Below are 22034 nucleotides of genomic sequence, written 5' to 3' on the forward strand. Positions count from 1 at the left end.
GGGCTTCTCATTGCGGTGGCTTCTCTTGTTGTGGAGCATGGGCTCTAGGTGCGCGGGCTCAGTATTTGTGGCGCACGGGCTTAGTTGCTCCGTGGCATGTGGGATCTTCCCGGACCAGGGCTCGAACCCGCGTCCCCTGCGTTGGCAGGCAGATTCTTAACCACTGCACCACCAGGGAAGCCCCTGGATTCAATTTTTTTTTTTTTTTAATTTATATATATATTTTTGGCTGTGTTGGGTCTTCGTTTCTGTGTGAGGGCTTTCTATAGTTGCGGCAAGCGGGGGCCACTCCTCATCGCGGTGCGCGGGCCTCTCACTGTCGCGGCCTCTCTTTGTTGCGGAGCACAAGCTCCAGACGCGCAGGCTCAGTGGTTGTGGCTCACGGGCCCACTTGCTCCGCGGCATGTGGGATCTTCCCAGACCAGGGCTCGAACCCGTGTCCCCTGCATTGGCAGGCAGATTCTCAACCGCTGCGCCACCAGGGAAGCCCTGGATTCAATTTTTAAATGGACATGAGCAAATTGTTCACTCATCCAGAGAACTGAAACATTCAAGATCCTTTCTTTTGAGGAACAATTGTAAAATCTCTGAATGTTAACCATGAAGATTGGGATTGCCACAGCAAACTTTAACTATTTGAGGGACTATGAGGAAAGGAGGAATTGATATTTTTTCATAACCCTGGAAGGCAAAGTAAGAACCAGTGGGCTCGAGTTACAAGAAGTTAGATTTTGTCAACGAGGAAGAATTTTCTAACATTTAGAAAAAAATGTATAGGAGAAAACAAAGTGTTAAAGGAGAAGCTGGGGCTTCCCTGGTGGCGCAGTGGTTGAGAATCTGCCTGCCAATGCAGGGGACACGGGTTCGAGCCCTGTTCTGGGAAGATCCCACATGCCGCGGAGCAACTAGACCCATGAGCCACAACTACTGAGCCTGCGCGTCTGGAGCCTGTGCTCCGCAACGGGAGAGGCCACGATAGTGAGAGGCCCGCGCACCACGATGAAGAGTGGCCCCCACTTGCCGCAACTAGAGAAAGCCCTCACACAGAAACGAAGACCCAACACAGCCATAAATAAATAAATAAATAAATAAATAAATAAAATTTAAAAAAAAAAAAAAAAGGAGAAGCTGGACTTCATTTGTCTGGAATGTTGTCAAAGGGAAATCATGTATTGGAGTCAGACTAGAAGACCTCTAAGGTCTTTCCAACTGAGGTTTTACTAATTTAGACACCAGGCACCAAGTATCCTATCATCTCTTGTTTTTAAAGTTGCCAATTATGTGTAAGGAAGAACACAGGACAAAGAGGGATGAAACATACATTGTGTTCATACACAAATGGAAGTTGATATCTCATATAAAAGGGAAAATGGTGTTTTTCTATTTTGTGAAAATGGATATCTTTTCCTAGTCTTTTAAAATATACAAGCAGAATTGTTTAATGCTTCCCAATAAATCTAATAAATTGAAGCAGAAGTTCAAAATTAACAGCCACAATAGTTTATTTACAATTGAACGCTTTATAAGATATTTACAAGACAACCAATTTTACACATCAGAAATGGTATCAAAAGTATGAATTACAACACAGACAACAATATGAAATGGGCATAAAACAAAGCTGAAGTGGACAGACAAGCAATTTCTCTTTTTAATTTATTAACACTAGCTTAAACTTTGTTAAGGAAAGAAACAAAGAACTGTGTTTTAGGAGAATTGCAGGTCCTTCAGTTGAAGATTGAATTTCACAGTGTTGTATCCCATGTAGGGAAAAAATAAGACTAATTTTCCCCCCACACTTCAACACACTGTAATTTTGCTCTTGGAACTTTGCTAATCTACTCTCCAACCTCCTTCTCAACAAAACTTCAACATATCCAAATCAAAGGAGAACTGATCTAGAAGAGGGGACAATAAAATAAGAGGTCCTAGGTAGAGGGAGAACCAAGGAAATAGAATCCACTTAAGTCTGGCCAGATAGCACCCATGGATTCCTCTTAGTCTAACTCAAGTTCAAAATCTGGGGAGTCTGCTGGATAGGCACAAACATAAAGGCTAAATTTGCTAATGCATATCCAAATTAGGAATCTGACAAATGCTGAAAATCAAGAAGAAACTGAGAGGAATCAAGGAATAAAAGAGACACTGACTGGTCTTTTTCTTCTTGGGCACATTATAAAGGAACATAACATAGGTCAGAGTAGGAAAGCCAAACAGCTTGCCATATTAAAATGATGGAGAACGAAGAAAATCTGGCCCAGTTTTTCTAGAAATCTCCTTCCTCTCCTTAAGGTGTGAGATGAGAGCCCCTAGTGAAATAAGTCCTATTTCTCTCTACATTCTTGCTGCAATGAAGTTCACAGCAGGTTCCCTTGTGGAGAGCCCACTCTCCTAAGCAGATGGAGTTACAAATGAAAACCCATAGTCACACACACACACACACACACACACACACACACACACACAAAGGAGAAATAAGAGCAGCAAGATCATCCAAGAATACTACATGTGCTGCCGGAGTAATTCCTTTAAAAGTCAAACTCGGGGAGCACAGATCAACATCTCACAAAAAGCTTTAGCAGTGGGAGGCCCCTGAGGAACTTTTTTCTTCCCTTCCCACAGTGGTATCCCATTCTCTCATGCTCCACTGATGGGCCGGCCACACACCCTACATACCTTGGCTTCTCCTCTAAAAGTGCTAATAATCTGGGGACATATTGTCTTCAAGGATAAAAGCCCCTACCTTCTAGGAGATTAGACCCCTACTTGTTTTCATACAATAGTCCTGAAGACTAAAGAAAGGCAATTCCTATATATTTAAGACCAGAGGTCTTGGCTCTATTTTCCTTCCAGATAGTTACAGGGATCTTACACTGAGACCAAAGTGGCCTGGAGCGCTGTCCTGAAATTCTTTTAACAAAATGGGGGTGGGGTGGGGGGTTGGGGGGAGGGGGGAACTAAGATGGTACACATACAAATCTATTTTTACAAAATGAACGGAGAAGCTCATTAGGTACATCTGTTTGTTTCAAGATGTAGACATTTGCCAGCCAAAGGAAGCACATATTTCCACACACACCCCCACCCTCCCTAAATCTCTATCCCACCACCAAGAGCTCAGCTAAAAGGATAAAACCCAACTAAGGAATACTGGAGAAGTGATGTGACACAAAGACATCTATACAGGATCTGGCATGCCATCCCCAAACACCAACGGCTTTTGTTTAGAGCCATAACTGGTCCCAAACTTACCATCCTCATTCTCTTTTCAGAAGATTTTATTCTTTGAGGGGTGGGAGAAGAAATTCAGTTACCCATTAACTAAGAAAATAATCACAGCCAAACATCCCTTCCCACATGGCTATATCACAGGATAGTTTTAAGAGAACTGTCTTTTCAGATATTTATCTACCAACTCTCCAATCTCTTTTCTACCCTGTGAAGATGACTTGCTTCATCACGTCACTTGTTATTCCTCATCCGGTCCTTAAGCTCATGGTGAGGTTTTTTGTTTTGTTTTGTTTTGGGGTAAAAACCATTATACTCACACTATAAGGAAGGGTATACCAGGGCAAGACGAGTGCCATGCAGGCACAGCTCGAAAGGCAGGGGTTGCTTCATCTTCCAAAAGTCTAATGAAGAGAGCCCTTTTACCCTTTTAACATAGGCAAATGTAGAGAAGCAGACCCCTGAAGCTTCCAAATCTGCCATCCTATAGATTTAGCTTGAGAGTTCATTTCCCCAAAAAGGGAAAAGAAATCCCAATCACCCTCCATAATTCACAATTAGCCCAGTGAAAGAGTATTTGTGAAATCAGAGTGATGAAAACAAAACCAAGATCAGGGGAGTATGGAAGGGCATTACCAGCGAATGATAACATACATGAGGACATCGGTCACATATACAGGTCTCTGCCACTCTCTGGGAATGGCATGCTACAACTATCTGAAGACAGAAGGTTCTTGCCAGCACAGCTATTTCCTACATGTCCGATGAGGTGTTTGCTTCTTCTGGATCTCCAACCTGCATCGGCTACGCTCATCCAACCAGGGCAGCTCAAAATTCCTGGCAAAAAAGGATACGGAAATCAACCTGCAAGACTAGAAGAAACTCAGTATGGACATGAGACTAACTCAAAAAAAGACACTATGCCCTTTACCACTCCTAGCCCTGACTCCCAAGTCCCAAGTTTAGAGTGTCTTTCCTGCCTCAAAGCCAGAGCAACGGTGTGCTATTAAAGTGATTGAATAATCTATTTCTAATTCAAAAAGCAATCCTCCTAATTCCTGGCTTGGGAATCTTATCACTGCAAAAACTAGTGGCCCAGGCAGCCTCACTTCTGTCAAAGAGCCATGGCTATCCCTAAGCCAGCTATTCCACCTTATATCTAGGCTTTCATGAAGTCTGGAAGGGAGGTGAAGCGCAGACTACCTGAGAGATGAGGGGAAAAAAACTTTATACTTACTGTGGAGTTAGTTTTGGTAATGGTCGTCCAAATGCTACAACAGGCAAGAAGGGGGTAATCATCAAACTTTCAACTACGGAAGAAAGCCAAATGGAACCTTGTTAGTGACACAGATGGAAAATGTCTAGCAACTATACCTGTTCCAAAATACTGCATTCATTCAGAGCAAGTTGTATCCTGGAGCCTTGTACTCTTTTAGATAAACAAAACTTACCATCATCTGGCTCAGGGAAAAATGAGGTAACCTCGGGCTCAGATTCCTGAATTCCTTTCTTTTTATACATTCTGAGCTGCAGTCGCTGTAAAATTCTTTGTTCCCTGATCCTCTGAATATCCCATCTGGGAAAAACAAACCAGACAAACAAAACAAACAAACCCAACATTACTGAAAACCAGCTCTATAAAGGCAACTCACACAATCCAGATGCTAGGGAGATCTTTGCTGAGTCTTCTAGATGGGGGGGTGGGGGTTGGGGCGGGGTAGGGGGGTAAAGAGAACTGCCTGCTTGGTTAGGGAAGAGCTGTGTAGGTCTGGCAGTCTAGATCATGCGTTGGTGTTCCCCAGAAGAAAAAGAGGCCAAACGTGTATAACAACCACCACTTCAAACTCTGATACTCAACCAATTGGGAAGCTAGTAATTTAAAAGTATTAAGAGCTCCAGAGCTCCCATCAGCATAGATAAGAGAGGTCAGGGTCCTATAAGGGCTCAGTTGTCCGCAGAATGGACATCTCTAGCCTCACCTTTTCCTTCTCTTCTCATCCAGCTCCAGTTTTGCATGCCGCTTCGAAAACACACTGTCATCCAGGTTCTGTGTAAAGAATAGCAGCTGATAAGCTACTTATCACCGTGTGACACGTGTATACTCATTTCCAGCTTCCAGGAATGTAAAATCTTTCACCTTCAGGTCCCACCTGAGTCTGTGAGTTCTATGGATATCATAGGAACCTCCTGGTAACAAAATCAACAAAACACATACTCCTTTCCCCACCCCTACCCTGTAGAATCTCCATATTCCAAAATCATTGCTATAATTTTCCAAGGTGAAAGTCACATCAAACTGAAACAACCCTTGAGACTGCCACAAACCCTCCCTACCTCTATACTTTATAAGAGTCTGAGTTTAAAGTAAGTATCAAACTTTTAAGAGTCAAATGAGGTTGGAACATATAATTCTGTTGCTGAGTGGTACACGCTAACTTTTCTACTTAGCATGAAATCGAGCTTTGTTTTGAACATTCCCTAGTTATTTATTTTTTAATAAATCACTTAGCCACTCTGGACCTCAGTTTTCTCATCTATACAACAAAGGAGTTGGACTAGATAATCTCTCAAGTTACCTTCTTGCTTCAAAGTTCTATTTAACCCATCCATACAGTTACGATGACATATTCAAGTAACAGCCCCATTTCTATCTGTCTCTCACTCCCTTCTACTGACAGGTCTTAGGTACCTACCTCCAAAAGGTCTGAAGGATTTGGGTCCCTTAGAGGCTCTACTGAGTGGTCCCTCCAAGAAGGAACTGGAAAGAAAAAAGAAAAAGAAAAAGAAAGGGAGGAGGGGTGGAACCACCCTTAAATCCAAGGTCACACAACCTACTATTCACTAGGACAAGAGATCTCTCCCAGATAAGACAAAGTTACCAAGTGATAGGAATCCATTCTATGGCCTCACCTGAAGCCATATTCAGTGTCCTTGCTATGGTATTAAAAGAACCTAAAATGCCATTGCAGTCTGCCAAACACAGGATCACAAAAAACCCTAAACCAATACCTGACAATTCACATAATGGATGCTATTGCAGTTCCTGAAAAACAACTGAAATTGGTAGTCATTTTGAAGTCTATAGTGTAATCATACACCAAGGAATCTCACTCTCCCCCATCCAACTGATGGGGAATGCAGCTCCCAACCATCCACCATCCCACCAACCCCCACCCCAGGCCCAGCCAGCACAATTCCTATTCTACTCACCAGCCAAGACTGAAGTTTCTCCTGCAACACTTGATGGCATCAGACACCCTAAATAATGCAGGAAAGAAGAATCACCTCAGTGTAAAAAGAAAAAAAGCCCATACCCAAAATGGAGGAAAGGACCATCACTGAAGTTCTCACTAGGAAGCCATTTTGGTTTTTTGAGTTGTTCTTTTGAGAATTTCTCTCTGGGGGAGGGGAAGAGGGAACAACAGACAAAAGAAAAGAAAATAAGCCCACCACTTTTTTTTTTACACTGAGACGACTTCTTTTCTTCATTATTTAGGGTGGTTTCCCTGCAACAGTTGATGGCCAAGGATATCAAACCTTAAACTCAGAACATGGCAGGTGAGTAAAAGTTGACCCTAGTTTTCAAATAAAAGATCAGTGTTCTCAAAACTTACATATGTAGTCTTCTTAAACAGCTCCCTCCTCCCTCCAAACAAACTACCTTGCTGGTCCAGCCTGAACAACATGCACAAAGACTTTGGCTTCCTTAAAACAAGCCATTGAGACTTCCTCTTGAGATAGGGGCGTCAAGAATAAGGATTCACACGTTTATTCACAACTCAGGGTCCTCAAAGGACTGGGATTCCCCCCATCAGACTCTTTCTGTACTGCTAGGCCCACAATATTAGAGGTGTTCGGAATTTTCTGTACTAGGGCAGAAAGGGTTTTCAAAAACAGCCAGTCACACAGAACAGCTCCGGACTAAGCCATTTCCCAATCCCGGATGGGAAATTGCTTCACGGTTTCTCTTGTTACACAGCATTGCCATGGCAGCAAGAAGGTTAACCATTAAGGATGAACCTGTTCAACTGACTGAACCAACAAAAAACCTGAACCTAGATCAGGGTCCTGGTCTATCTCATGTACTCAAGTGTAAGGCCTAATGAATTTTAGATAATTAAGAAGAGTAATCTATCTTCCCCACTTAATTTTGTCACCAGAACAGCCAAACAAAGCCTGGAGAATGCTCTTGTCTTACTGGAATGGATTCCCATCCCCATCCCTACTAGGGCAAGACACAGCGTTAGAAACTCAGGGCTGTGACTCTATCCAAGGCTTCCCCACCATCACCCCGGAGCACCCGCTGTGACTGTCACAGACTAACATTACACGATTGAAGGCACATTCCAGTTACTGGTTGATGTAGGAGATAGGGGAGCATCTCTGTGTGGAAGCCATGAAGAAAAAAAAGGGAATGAAGACCAAGGTCCCATACCCCACACCCATCCCAAGCAGCTCAGATATCCCAAGATAGTCCTTATTGTTTGAAAAATAGTTTGTAGACCATTTTATTTAAATATATGAACAACCAATGGGCTACTGCAATCCAAGTAAACTCTTCACATTTAGAACCTTTGTGAAGTATCGTAAGATAAAGTAAGACTGTTGGTCTTTGGCAGATTCCTCCTGCCCCCCAGACCGGGACATAGAGATACAGATAAATGTTTATATAGTTAAAGAGCGGAGGCCCAGGTGAAATTCCCCACCCCAAGCTGGCTCCCCAACCCAAAAATTACCATTGGCCCCTGAGAACACCCAAAGACCACCCTCCCAGGTTTCACACAATATCAATTGCAGGAACAGTCGTGCATGGCAAAGTATAAGTTCTATGCACTTCACAGCACAGAAAACCCTTCTTTCAGAGGGCATGCAAGTTGCCGGAGATTACACCCCCAAGTCTGGTGCTCTTGTGATGAGCAACTTACTGGCAAACACATCTCCCAGTGTTGTAAGCAGGCAAATACATTGAGCACATTTTGCTGTAATTCCATCTATTTGCAATGCCTGCACAGTGTCTGTCTCTGGCTGTTAACTTACTCATTCTTGACAGAACTCTGCTTTATTGATTGCACTTTTTTAAAAATGCCAAAGGCATTTTCACACTTGTTAGCTTGACCGCCACCACTAGGGTATAAGAGCAAGTGTTCTCTATGCCTTACTTGCTACAGTCTCCTCCTTCTTTGGAGAGGATTCCCGTAATGGTAACGGTGATGGGGGAGGCTGGTGCCAACGACACAAATACATTTCTGTGGTGGAAAGGTACGGCAAATCTTCTATCTCACTTGAGAAGGCTTTCTCCTTGGGATGGGTGCTGGGTCCCTTCTGGGGAGTCGAGAGTCTTGGCGGGGTGTCCACTGAAGACCGGGGCTTTTCTGGAGTTTCTTGGCTCCTCAATTCACGTTTACAAACAGTTTCAGATAAGGAACCACAGGGTTCCTCTTTAACAGGAGAGTGCTTAGGAGTTTTTGTTTTGACTTTTGAAAATTCAGGAGCCAGCTTTTTAACAGGAATCTTTCTTTCTGTACTTCCAAATGGGGATTTCCTATTAGATAGGGAAGAAAACATTATAGAATTTATTGACTCTTGAATAAAATCTGATTTGATTACATTTTGGGGCAAGAGAACTAGCTTGCTTCAAAATAATCAGTATTCAAGTATCTAAATATCTGGGTTCATTTGGCTGTCATGAGCAGGAACAGCCTCACGCTTAACAGTATATATAATAGGCCCTTAGTAAATGTTTGTTGAACAAGTGAGTTTCCATGCTTAAAACCTCTACTAGTATCCTACTGCCTACTAAATCTAAAAAGGTTCCTATTTTATTCAAGATCCTTTAGCTAACATTAGAGGCCTCTACTTTGTGGCCTGTTTCATTCCTGTCAACCAGAGACCAGTCTCTTATTCCTACCCCCCCAATCCTATACCATGTTAATTACAATCTCTATTTCTTTTTTTTTTGCCATCTTCTGACTCTCTTTCTCCCACCAGTCTACACACACACACACACACACACACACACACACACACATTCTAGAATGCCAACTCCTCTCCTTTTTACCAATCTAAATTCTATACTTCTTTTTCAAGATCCATCTCCTCCTTAAAGTTTCACTATTCTAACGCACAATAATCTTTAATCTCTGAATAGTTTGTATCACTGTTGTCTATCTGCATATTTTATTGCAGTTGAATTCTGAGTTTTCAAAACTTATGCCATCCTTATAGCTAGACTAATCTCTTTGAGTCCAAGGACACTTAGAGCTTACATTTTAATGTCTACCAGTGCCTGATGCAATGAAGGAATTTAACACTTCCTAACTTGAAGTGAAGGGCTATAGTTTTCTTTAAGAAACTCAGCTGTCACATTTGTTGCCCACTCTCTTTATGATGTACTCTGCATTCTGTAGTTACTACTGTGACCAAAATGTTCCTAACAGACTTACATAGTCTGCGCAAGAATGTTTCAAGACAGTTTCTCAGCACAGAAGACCTCATGATTCAAGACATAGTTCTATCAAAACAAATTCATAAGTCCTAATCCCTTACTCTCAGTCACCGGAAACAAGTAACCTCATGTCCAGACAGTGTAATAAAGTTATCAGCACACCTTTTGTGTCCCTTTCCACTCCGCCCACAGGAGAAAGGCTTGGGAGGCAGAGTCTGGGATGTCTCGGAAAGCTCCGGCTGGCACTCCAGTTTAATTTTCTCAGATAGCTCCGTTTCCTCTCTCTCTTCAGTTTCATAGCCCTGAAACAGCTTGTGCCTTTCCTTCTCGTTATCCTTCTTTACCAGCTGCATCCGCCTTTCCATACGTTCAATCCGAGCAAGGAGCTAAAAGAGACAGTGGCAAAATGCAGACTTAAAAAACAAAAAAATTAAACACAGGTGCTTAGCCCCATTTGCGAATCAGTATGGTCTTCTGCCTCTTTCCATGAACCATAGCAATTCAACTTATTTTTAACAGGCAGACATTAATCTGAATAGATTTTCTTAAACACAATAGAGAAGACAAGGTACACTGCTTAATTTTAGGGGCTAACCTAGTTGGGGAGGGGCATGGGGGAATTTGTAGTTCATTCTTCTGAAAGAAAATCCTCTTCACTGGGAGGGGCCACAACATGCCTTTTAAATGGCATGGTCTCTGCTACTGCTAACCATGTGGCTCCAAGTCAGTTTGGGAGTTTCCAGAATTAACCTTAATGTTCTTTTAGGAGGCCCTAAGGTTCTCCAAACACTATCCTCTCTACTTCCACTCCAAAACACTATACACAAGGACAAAGTCCACACAGTACATTGAGAAGGAATTAAAAGCTCACACAATCACAGTGCCACTAGGGATTGCAGTGTTATTTGAAGGCGGGTGGGGTGGGGGTGGGGAGGTGCCACCTAAACAATGAACACTCAATTTGGAAGAATTATAAAAGAACAAGTACCCATAAATCCCATCAATCATCAAATATACATATTGCTTTGCATTTGAGATAACAAAAAAATTATACCTATTTGTCTGAATATTGAAAACAAAGTCTTTTAATTCTAGTTAAAGGGAGGACCACATAATCAAACAGAAAATGTAAGTCTATTATCATTGAAAAGTTCACTTTAAAATGTTCTGAGAAAAGATGCCAAATGTGCTACTTATACCCTATAATAACAATTTTATTTGGGTTAGACAGTGATATTAATGTTGACTTCATTACATCCACTTAGCTGCATAGATTTCATGAGAGGCCAAACAACAACTGGAATAAGAGAAACAAGCTTAAGCATCGCTAAAACTGCAATACACAACAGAGGCAATGAATGCCAAGTTCAGACTGACACTCTATCCTTAACTCACCCCGCTTTTCCTGCCTAGGAAAGTCTGCAAAGGGGCCATTACCTCAGGAACTGAACAGAAACCTCCACAATCAGCAGAGAGCCCCCCTGTCAGCCACATTCTCATTTCATCTCCTGTTTTGATTCACAGCCTTAACATTACTTAAACACGGTTTGTGGGTGACATTTCCTTGACTTCTTCTCCTTCACTGGTCGTTCTCTTCCCGCCTCCCCCCGCCCCCAAATAAGGACACGATGTGTTGTAATTACAGTACCATCACACCCCTAGACTGCAGTACAGTAGCTGAGCAGTGCCACCTCCATGTTGAGTAACTTCCACAAATCAACACCATGAGATAATTTAATGAGACCGGCCCCAGCTCCCATTCCACCTTGCAGAATGCATTCTCCAATAAAACAGTCGCTGCCTGGAGAGATTCATTTGGAAAGCAAACAAAATGAACAGCCCTCTGCTCTCCTGCTCAGCCCTTGGCGCACACAACGCCAGAGAGGGAGAGGGAGAGGGAGAGGGGGAGAGAGAGAGGGAGAGGGGGAGAGAGAGAGAGAGAGGGAGGAAGAGAGAGAGAGGAAGAGAGAGAGAGACTGCTGCAGCCTGAACACAACAATTGTAGAAACCATGTTTATTTTTAGGCAGCTGTAAGGTATGCTAGCACAGTAATATCCCACCACCACAGCTTTCCTGATATCTGGAGGAATATGTTTTAACACATAAGGTGCCCTTAGCTACTGCTGCAGTAAAAACAACCCTATATAGTCGTGCTCCTCAGAAGTACAAAGAAATAATAAATGACTTCCCTACTACCTTAAGATTCTAATACAGGGGAAAAAATTTTGGTCTACTTAATACATTTAATAAGCTTAATTTCCCCTGATGCCTTAAAAACCTTCCAGCCTCTAAACACCATGCTTATACAAGGGAGCTGGTTAGCAGGTCATGTTTTATAACTCAGATTCGTATTAAAAACTGTCTGAAATCAAAGGTGATGATTCTCTTAATATCATTTTAAAAAGCTGTAATAGGGTTCCACTGTGAATCACCTCGACCCCTCTGCCCATTAAAAGACCTACTACTCTGTCTAAAGATGCTACAGCAGTGCTTAGAGCAACAGCTGCTATGGCCCTCTCCTCCAGAATGCATTTCTAACGCAAAGCTCTTCAAGTTAACCCCTTCCATAAAGCCACCACATATGTATCCCACCTTTTCATTTTTCAACCCCTCACAAATCAGGTCTTTTCCCACTCTAAACGTCTTTCCCACACGTCTGGGGCTGTCATTTTAAATTAACCCTTTGGCACCTGAAACCTCCCCTCCCCCTCCCCCTGGGAGGTTGCCCTTTAACCCCTCCCTCCAACCCAACGTGTCTGTGGGCCTGGCTCCCAAGGACCCGGCAACTGAGAAGACTCCTTCGCCGGTGGCCAACCTCCTTACCCCTAACCCAGGGATACCTTAACCTCCTACAGCCCCCTTCCCCCGAGCATGCGCACAACTCGCTCCTCGTCCCGAACGCAGATTAACCCCTCCCGTACCGTGTCTCTCTCTGACTTCAGCTCCTCGATCTCCTTCTCCTTGGCCTGCAGCTGCTGCTGCTGCTGTTCGATGAGGTCCAATTGCAGCAGAAGGATCTGTTTGAGGCAGGCGGCCTGACTGGAGGCTCCCGAGCCGCCGCCACCCCCGAGAGGGCTCTTCCTCGTACTCTTCCATCGGCCCTCGCTGGCCGCCAGGGTCCCGGCGGCGGCGGTGGGCGCGAGGGGTGGCGGCCCGGGCAGAGGTAGTGGTGGGGGTCCCGCCGGGTCCGAGGCGGTGGCACCTGGGGGAGCCGCCCCACCCTTGTCCCCAGCCCAGGGCGTAGGCTCTTTGGCCGCCGCCACGAGAGAGCCCGTCTGAATGGGCAGCACCGCCTGATACTTGGGTCGGGGACTGCAGCCGGCTCCGGCTGCCGCTGGCTCCCCCCCAATGCCAGCTTGTTTGGTGGCCGGGGGCGGACAGGGCAAGGGCACCGAGCCGCCCCAGCTCTCTTCCTGCTGCCCGGGGGCCGCCCCGGCCGGGAGTAACAAGCCCCGGCCCTTGCCGCCGCAGCCGGCCGGGGAGGGCGCAGGGCTCCCGCCCTGGGAGGAGGCCAGCGGAGGCCCCGGCTCCTTGAGCTTACGGTGCCGGGGGAGGAAGTGGGCTTCGGCCGCCCCGGGCTCGTCCTCGGGCCCGCCCAGCGCCGCAGCTCGCTCGTAGTCCAGTCGCTGCTCAGGGTTGCCGCCGGCAGGGGCCGCGGCCGCCTTGAACACTGCGGATCTCATGGTCATAGTGGTCCGGAGCAGCGCCGGGGACCGAAACGGAGGAGGGGGTGGGGAAGGGGTGAGGTGCGGGGGGTCGAGGACGGAGGAGGGGGAGGGGAGTTTGGCGGGCTCGCCTCAGCAGCGCGGCAGCAGGCCTTGGCTAGCGCGGCTCCTCCGGGGCCCGGGCGCCATCCCGCCGGCGTGCGGAGAAGTGGAGGCCGCGGCTGAGGCCCGCCGCCGGCCCATGGGGGCCTCGCCGCCGCCTCTGCTGCCGCCGCCGCCGCCTTCGCCTCAGAGGCAGGAGTTCGCACCCAGCCGCCCCCGAGCTCATCCCCGGAGCTCGCTTCGGCCCCCCCTGGCCCGGCCGGGCCCGCCTCGTCTCCCCACCCCACACCCCCCCTTCCCCGCCCCGGCCCCCCGCCCCGGAGCTCTCCTCAGCCGCCCCGAGCCTCCATTTTCCCCCCCCTCCTCCTCAGGAGGGGGTGGGAGGGATGGGTCCGCCCAAAGCCCTCCTACTCCGGGAGGGGGTCTGTCGCCTCCCCCGGGGGTCTCCGGGCTCGGGGTCCCCCTCCCCCACAGTCACCCCCAGCGCCTCAGCATTTCCCTTTAAAAAAAACGGAGCCGCTCGGAGCCGCCACAGCCGCAGCCGCCGCCGACCGGAGGGCGCATGCGCCGGGAGGGAAGCGAGCGGGAGCGAACCGGGAGCTGAGAGGAGGGAGGCGGGCCGCGCTATTGTGAAAGGGGCCGCCGCCGCCTCTAGGAGGGCGGGTAAGGGGCCGCGGGGGCCCCGGGCGCGGGGGGCCGGCGAGGGGAGGCCGGGGATGAGGGGCGAGGACCGAGGAGCCCGCGGAGCGGCGGGGTGAAGGTGGGCTGCCGGAGGAGGGGCGAGCCGGGGGAGGGTCAGGAGGAGTGAAGAAAGGGCTGGGGCCATGACGGGTAGAAGGCGAATGCGGAGGCTCCTCGGGAGAGAGGAGCGTGAGAGAATGGAGTTGAAAGAAAGGAAGGGGTCTTCGGGAGGCAGAGGCGCCCTCCGTGGAAGTGTACCGAGCGGTCCGCGTACCCTGCCTGCGCTGGACTACCCCTTCCCCGGGCACCTTGGCAACCAGCCTGGCCCTCGCCGGAGGGGCCCAGCGGCCCCGCACGCCTCCTGGACCAGTCAGGATGCAGGCTCCTGTTTGAGCCTATGGGTGTTTCCTGGGCATAGAATTCTAACCCTCCACCCCCAGCACTCCCCAGCAGCCCCACACTGGTATGGGAGAGAATGCAGTTCTTTGTCTCTAAGGGATCCAGGCCAGAAACGGAGGGGACCTCTGGTTCCCCGAGGGAGGAAAATCCATGATGTCTGCTGCCTAGGGAGTGGTTGCCACCACCTCCCTGGAATGAAGTATTGCCTACTACCGACAGTTCTTTCCCAACGGCCATCTCCCCAGCCTTCTTAAGTCGCTTCTAGCATCTTCTGGGGGTTCATGAAGGATTGAGGCAAAGGAAGTCTCGGAAGGGACCTTTACCTTTACCGGGAATAGGAATACTTTAGGGTATTCTCCTATGCTGAGCACTTTGTCCTCTCTCTTCAGTGTTCATCTTGTGTGTCTGTCTGTCTTAACTTACAGGCAACTTTAGCTAACAAGTCCTCACAGAATTTCTCCTGGAAAAACTTTTAAATAGTTTTAATTGATTGTTTTTCTTTTGTGTTGAGGTGGGATTTTTTTTTTTTTTCTAGTCTGTGTGGAGATGGAGATGACTAACATTCTTTGGCCTAATGTGAAAACCTCCCCAAAACACAGAGCACTGGAAATTTTAAATAAATGGGTGCGAATATGCTAAGAAACCAAGGGAGCCCCAACCCTCTTCTGCCAGACTGTATGGCCTCAGATCTGCAAGGGGAGTACTGGAGTTAGGGATACCAGTGAAGGAGGTGTGTGGCAGGAGGCATATAGAATAGTGGTGATCTTTTTCAGTGTCGAGACTTTCAATACCATCTCTACACTGGCAACTCCTAAATTTATATCTTCTGGGATCATCCCCTCACTCCAAAATCATATATTCAGCTGCCTAGGAGACATATCCACTTGGATGTGTAACAGGCATTTCAAGCGTACCTCTAAAATCACACTCCTGAATTTCCCTCACCCAAATCCTGCTTCTTCTACAGCCTTCCTCTCTTTCTCTCTCACTCCACATCCAATCAGTCTTCAATCCCATTGCCCTTCAATATATATATATACAAAATCACACACCTTTGCAGCATCTCCACAACTTGCACCTTGAGTCATAATCTGTGCCATAATCGTATCTCACTTTTTTATTGCAGTAACCTTGTAATTAGTCCCTCAGTTTCAAGCTTTACCTTCCCCCACTTAAGTCTGTTCTCAACACAGCAGCCATAGTGATTCTGATAAGATATGAGGCAGAACATGTTCTTTCTCTGCTCAGAACCCTCTCATGACTTCCCATCTTACTTGGAGTAAAAGCAAAATCGTCATTGTGGCTTGTAGGATCTGGCCCCCGGGACTGCTCTCTGACTTTGGCTCCTACTACTCTCCCCCTTACTCACTCCCCTCCTGCCACACTTGCCTCTTTGCTGTCCTTCAAACACACCCAACATGTGTCTGCTCAGGTCCTTTCACTTGCTGTTCCCTCCACCTGGGTCACTCTTCAGATAGTCACGTACCTTCCTCTCTCATTTCCTTCAGCTCTTTACTAAATATCATCTTTTCATCATGCCTTCTTCTCTGGCTACCCTGTGTAAACGCACAACCTCTTCCAAATACCCTCCCTTGCCTTTCCTGCTTTATATTTTTCGTATACTTATTACCATCTAAGATGTAATTGACCTTGTTTATTGTCCTCTCACACTAGAATGTGAGCTTTGTGTTTTGTTCACTGCTGTATCCTTAGCCCCTAGAACCATACCTGGCACAGAGTAGCAGTTAATAAATATTCATTGAATGAGTAAATGAGCTGTTTATATTAAGAGAAAGCATGTACCCTTGACCTTTAGCTTGGTTGAGAGTGACAGTCTTATAACATTAACAGAGTGTAAAAATTAGTGAAACCTAGGGGAAAATAAAGTTGTCTAGAAGCACAGAGAAGATAGAACATACTATCTGGAGGGAATTGAGGAAGTGACAACTGAAGTGGGTCTTAAAGTTTGAGGCCATAGGAGGACATTTCAGACAGAGGTGAGAACATTGCCTAGGCATGGGATAAAAGGATGTGTTGGAGTAAATAGGAGAAGTTGGCTGGACTTTAGCTTGGATACTGGGAAGTACAGGGGATAAAGCAAGCAAGGTGTGTTGAGACCAGATTGTTAAGGTCTGAAGGCCCAGTTAAGACATGGATACAGTCGACCCTCCATATGCGCAGGTTCCACATCTGCAGATTCAACCAACTGCAAATTGAAAATATTCAGGAAGGGACTTCCCTGGTGGCGCAGTGGTTAAGAATCCACCTGCCAATGCAGGGGACACAGGTTCGAGCCCTGGTCCGGGAAGATCCCACACGCCGCGGAGCAACTAAGCCCACGAGCCACAACTACTGAGCCCGCGTGCCACAACTACTGAAGCCCGTGCGCCTAGAGCCCATGCTCTGCCACAAGAGAAGCCACCGCAATGAGAAGACTGCGCACCGCAACAAAGAGTAGCCCCCGCTCGCCGCAACTAGAGAAAGCCTGCGCGCAGCAACGAAGACCCAACGCAGCCAAAAATAAATAAATAAATAAATAAATTTAATTTAAAAAGCTGACCATTGGGGCTTCCCTGGTGGTGCAGTGGTTGAGAATCTGCCTGCCAATGCAGGGGACATGGGTTCGAGCCCTGTTCCGGGAAGATCCCACATGCCGCGGAGCAACTAGACCCGTGAGCCACAACTACTGAGCCTGCGTTCTGGAGCCTGTGCTCTGCAACAAGAGAGGCTGCAATAGTGAGAGGCCCGCACACCGCGATGAAGAGTGGCCCCTGCTTGCCGCAACTAGAGAAAGCCCTCGCACAGAAACGAAGACCCAACACAGCCAAAAATAAATTAAAAAAAAAAAAAAAAAAAAAAGCTGACCATTAAAAAAAAAAAGAAAATATTCAGGAAAAAAAATTCCAGAAAGTTCCAAGAAGGAAAACTTGAATTTGCCGCAAGCCCGACAATGATTTACATAGCATTTACATTGTGTTAGTTACTATAAGTAAACTAGAGATGATTTAGAGGATGTGCGTCAGCTATATGCAAATATACGCCATTTTATATAAGGGACTTGAGCATTTGAGGATTTTGGTATCCTGAGCAGGGTCTTGGAACCAATCCCCCTCGGATACTGAGGGACAACTAATTTATCAGCCAAGGTGAAACATCGAAGGATTTCCACCAAAGTGTGGAATGATCAGATTTGTGTGTTTTTTTTTTTTTTAATTGTATAGCTACTTTATTTATTTATTTATTTATTTATTTTTGGCTGTGTTGGGTCTTCGGTTCGTGCGAGGGCTTTCTCTAGTTGCGGCAAGTGGGGGCCACTCTTCATCGCGGTGCGGGGACCGCTCTTCATCGCGGTGCGCGGGCCTTTCACCATCGCGGCCCCTCCCGCTGCGGGGCACAGGCTCCAGAAGCGCAGGCTCAGTAGTTGTGGCTCACGGGCCCAGCTGCTCCGTGGCATGTGGGATCTTCCCAGACCAGGGCTCGAACCCGTGTCCCCTGCATTAGCAGGCAGATTCTCAACCACTGCGCCACCAGGGAAGCCCCCAGATTTGTGTTTTTGAAAGCTAACTTCAGTATATCTTTGCACCGAAGGCAGGAGGCCAGCTTGCAGGCTGTTAGTCCAGGTGAGAGATGATGAATGGTTAATCTAAGGCTTGAGAGTGTAGTTATCACATTATTAGTAATTTGCAGAATTTCTTGATCGACAGAAAGTGTGAGGAGAGAGTGAGGGAGAAGGAGGACTTTGTGGTCAAGATAGTTCTAAGGTCAGGCAGATGGCAATTCCATGAACAAATTGCATATGTTTTCTTCCTCACTAGACAAAGTGTGGTCCTGGACTGGCATCACCGGCATCAGCTGGGAACTTGTTAGAAATGCACATTCTCAGGCCCCACTCTAGACCTAATGAATCAGAAACTCTGCAGTGGGACTCAAGCAGTCTGTGTTTTAACAAGCCCTCCAGATGATTCTGATGCACCTCAAATTTGAAAAACACTGCTCTGGAGTCTATACCAGGACCTATTCTTCAAGAGCCACATAGTAAGTATTTTAGGCTTTGACAGCCGTGGAGTCTCTTGCACTATTCAACTCTGCCACCGTAGCACAAAAGACAATGTGTAAATGAATGAGTGGTGGCTGATGATGAGTGGTTAATCTAAGGTACCAGTGGTACGGGGATTTAGAGGGAATGACAGGTGGCAGACTCATTGTTTGAAAGCAAAGGCTCTGGGGTGAGGCTGCAACCAGCGATCACATTCCCACCATTTTATAAAATTTTATTTAGGAACACTGAAGTTTAAATTTCATATGTTCTCATGTTTCATGAAATATTATTTTAGATTTTCAACTACTTAAAAATACTTAGTGGGACTTCCCTGGCGGTCCAATGGTTAAGACTCCGCGCTTCCAATGCAGGGGGGAAGGATTCAATCCCTGGTCAGGGAACTGAGATCCCTCATGCCTCTGGGCGTGGCCAAAAATAAATAAATAAATAAAAAAACAACACACACACACACACACACACACACACACACACACAAACTTAGCTTAGCTTAATACAGAAATGCAAATCAAAACTACAATGAGGTACCACCTCACACCAGTCAGAATGGCCATCATTTTTCTCTTTTTTTTTTTTTGGCTGCATTGGGTCTTCGTTGCTGGGTCTTCGTTGCTGCACGCGGGCTTTCTCTAGTTGCTGCGAGCGGGGGCTACTCTTCGTTGCGGCGCGCAGGCTTCTCATTGTGGTGGCTTCTCTTGTTGCAGAGCTCGGGCTCTAGGCGCACGGGCTTCAGTAGTTGTGTCACGCAGGCTCAGTAGCTGTAGCTCACGGGCTTAGTTGCTCCGCAGTATGTGGGATCTTCCCGGACCAGGGCTCAAACCCGTGTCCCCTGCATTGGCAGGCGGATTCTCAACCACTGCGCCACCAGGGAAGTCCAAGAATGGCCATCATTTAAAAGTCTACAAATAAATGCACCCATGTAAATTAATGCAGGGTGGCTTAATACTGTCATTTACTCAGAGATCACATACTTCCTATTTTGTGTATGTTAAAATGTACTTTCGTGAAATGATAGTGATAGTACCCAGCAATCGGTGGTGGGTAGTTTTTTAATGTCCTTACTTGGCAAAATAAAAAGCTTACATCAGTCCCCCACAATTTTTTTTCCTGAAAACTTTACAGTTCTGAAATCCAGAGTCTAGGATTTCACTGCTCCAGGCTAAGTAAACATGCTTTTCTCCCCCAAAGCGAAAAGGCTGGAATTTTGGATTTGAGGTCTGATCTTCTTGATCTCAATTCACAGGATGAGGTGGATAGACCACCAGAAAACTGAAACCTGGGAAGAGAAACTCTCTAAAAAGGGAAGAGAATTTTTGCTTCCAAACCATTAGGTTCTAAACTGTGATAATCCCTGAACTAGGACATATCTAAGGACGTGAGATATCAAAGAGTAAAGGACAAGAGGGAGAAAGTGGACCTACTGGCTGAGAAGGAGCCTTAGGAAAACCATAGGACCCATAAATCAAGTCCCTAATCAAATCTCTGTTTCATCCCTAATGGGATAATGACCATTCCCATTTGCCCTCTGGCTAAGTGTATGGATGTAGTTGAAGCCAACACTTTCACCATTCCTCTAAGACTTTTTGGAATGACAGAATTCTGTTTCTATGACCTACATTCTTTGAAGGGAATGCCTATAGTGTGGAAAGAGCATGTAGCAAGCCCTTTTAACAGTCTGGGTCTTGGTTTCCCCAGACCAAAAAGAAAATAGAAATAGATCATCTTTAAGACCGTATGAAGCTGTGTTTTCCTACTAAGAGTGGGGCCGAACTAGGTATAGTAAAAAGAGACTTGTTTTGGCTTCTTCCCGGAGACAGAGTACTCATCTGGGCGGCTTCCTGAGGCTCTTGGAAAGGTAAATAAAGACGGGTTGCGTGGCTGGCCATTAACCCAGCTCCACATGGCACCAAAATGAGACCACGGGTGGAGAGGCCACCTTTCCCTTTTTTGGGAGGATGGGGGATGGGGAACCAGCGTGGAGCCACAAAGGTTTCCGGCTCTGAAGCCCTGCCCCGGCTCAGAGCTTTCTGGCAAAAACCCTGTTCTGCGTTCCAGGCCTCCGCGAGCAGGATGCTCGTGTGCCGCTCCCCTTCTCCCCTCCGCGGGGGCCTCTCCGCAGGACACACCCTCCCTGCTGCCTTTCTTTTTTTTTTTTTTTTAAATAAAATCACAACTCAAATTCGGCTATTTTTCTCGTTTTGCCAGCCCCGCCAAAACTTTCAGCGAGTTCCGCCCACTCCACGTGGACCTCCCTTCCCTGGCCCAGCAACCTCTGCGAGGACCCCACCCCCAACACGTGACCAATTGTTATATTTCCTTCTTGGGGTCCTTTTTCGCTGGCACCAACTAACGACTGAACAAAAGTGCCCCCTTCAGGGTGAATGTGGAGCCGCAGCCTGGGGAGGAGAGGAAAGTTGACTGAGGACTGGAGTACAATAGGGGAACGTGACTGCCTCTGCTTAAAATGATTTCAAAACCGTAACTCCCTGGTTAATAACTTTAAGGATAATACAATTAAAAGAGGAGGCAGCTTTTGCGGTAAGCGGCCTGAGGTGACCTCTAAAAATGGTTCGCTATTCACTTGACCCAGAAAACCCCACAAAATCATGCAAGTCAAGAGGTTCAAATCTTGGTGTTCACTTTAAGAACACTCGTGAAACTGCCCAGGCCATTAAGGGTATGCATATCCGAAAAGCCACCAAGTATCTGAAGGATGTCACTTTAAAGAAGCAATGTGTGCCATTCCGTCCTTACAATGGTGGAGTTGGTAGGTGTGCCCAGGCCAAACAGTGGGGCTGGACGCGGGGTCGGTGGCCCAAAAAGAGTGCTGAATTTTTACTGCACATGCTCAAAAATGCAGAGAGTAATGCTGAACTTAAGGGCTTAGATGTAGATTCCCTGGTCATTGAGCATATCCAGGTGAACAAAGCCCCCAAGATGCGGCGCAGGACTTACAGAGCTCATGGTCGGATCAACCCATACATGAGCTCTCCCTGCCACATTGAGATGATCCTTACTGAAAAAGAACAGATTGCTCCTAAACCAGAAGAGGAGGTTGCCCAGAAGAAAAAGATATCCCAGAAGAAGCTGAAGAAACAAAAACTTATGGCCTGGGAATAAAGCTGCAAAAAATAAATGCAAATAAAAGTAAAAGCAGAGTGTTGGTTGTCTTAATTAGTAAATCTATTTCAAGTGTCATCACAAAATGGATCAAATGAGTTTTCATAAACATGCTGTTTTGCAAAAAAAAAAAAAAAAAAAAAAAAGATGAGGCAAATTCAAGAGGAAGGATATCATTAAAAACACTGCTTTGGGGGTTTCCCTGGTGGCTCAGTGGTTAAGAATCCGCCTGCCAATGCAGGGGACACGGGTTCGAGCCCTGGTCCAGGAAGATCCCACATGCCGCAGAGCAACTAAGCCCGTGCGCCACAACCACTGAGCCTGTGTGAGCCTGCGT

General features: G+C 46.6%; 2 protein-coding genes across 6 annotated transcripts; one reads left to right on the forward strand and one right to left on the reverse strand.

Moving 5' to 3' along the window:
• Window positions 1–1484: 1484 nt before the first annotated feature.
• On the reverse strand, window positions 1485–13733 carry MSL1 (MSL complex subunit 1). Of its 2 annotated transcripts, XM_007177585.2 has the most exons (9): window positions 12595–13733; window positions 9836–10059; window positions 8388–8770; window positions 6439–6486; window positions 5922–5986; window positions 5208–5275; window positions 4680–4804; window positions 4466–4538; window positions 1485–4065 (listed from the first exon to the last, which is right to left on the reverse strand). In XM_007177585.2, the coding sequence occupies exons 1-9, from the start codon at window positions 13360–13362 to the stop codon at window positions 3975–3977; spliced, it is 1845 nt and encodes a 614-aa protein (XP_007177647.1). In that variant the 5' UTR covers window positions 13363–13733; the 3' UTR covers window positions 1485–3974. The 2 variants fall into 2 exon arrangements, with proteins under 2 accessions (XP_007177647.1, XP_007177648.1); XM_007177586.2 differs by lacking the exon at window positions 6439–6486.
• Window positions 13734–14030: 297 nt separating this feature from the next.
• Window positions 14031–21714, forward strand: LOC103006968 (60S ribosomal protein L17-like). 4 transcript variants are annotated; one of them, XM_057536047.1, is made up of 4 exons: window positions 14076–14200; window positions 18336–18555; window positions 20395–20432; window positions 20783–21714. In XM_057536047.1, the coding sequence occupies exon 4, from the start codon at window positions 21143–21145 to the stop codon at window positions 21695–21697; it is 555 nt and encodes a 184-aa protein (XP_057392030.1). In that variant the 5' UTR covers window positions 14076–14200; window positions 18336–18555; window positions 20395–20432; window positions 20783–21142; the 3' UTR covers window positions 21698–21714. The 4 variants fall into 4 exon arrangements, 3 of the variants coding, with proteins under 3 accessions (XP_057392028.1, XP_057392030.1, XP_057392027.1); XM_057536045.1 differs by lacking the exon at window positions 20395–20432 and having other exon boundaries at window positions 14031–14103; XR_009006297.1 differs by lacking the exons at window positions 20395–20432; window positions 20783–21714 and adding an exon at window positions 19821–20233.
• Window positions 21715–22034: the final 320 nt, after the last annotated feature.

The sequence above is a fragment of the Balaenoptera acutorostrata genome, chromosome 20 (assembly GCF_949987535.1).
Source record: "Balaenoptera acutorostrata chromosome 20, mBalAcu1.1, whole genome shotgun sequence".
NCBI classification, from domain to species: domain Eukaryota; kingdom Metazoa; phylum Chordata; class Mammalia; order Artiodactyla; family Balaenopteridae; genus Balaenoptera; species Balaenoptera acutorostrata.

What these genes read in the sequence shown, in the direction of transcription:
- LOC103006968 (XM_057536045.1), top strand. Translation starts at nt 21,143, where the DNA reads ATGGTTCGCTATTCACTTGACCCAGAAAACCCCACAAAATCATGCAAG.
- MSL1 (XM_007177585.2), bottom strand. Translation starts at nt 13,362, where the DNA reads ATGACCATGAGATCCGCAGTGTTCAAGGCGGCCGCGGCCCCTGCCGGC. An exon ending in ATCCTTCAGACCTTTTGGAG is followed by an intron (nt 5,276 to 5,921) that starts GTAGGTACCTAA and finishes TTCTTTACACAG; the next exon opens with AACCTGGATGACAGTGTGTT. An exon ending in GATGAGAAGAGAAGGAAAAG is followed by an intron (nt 4,805 to 5,207) that starts GTGAGGCTAGAG and finishes TGTTTTTCCCAG; the next exon opens with ATGGGATATTCAGAGGATCA.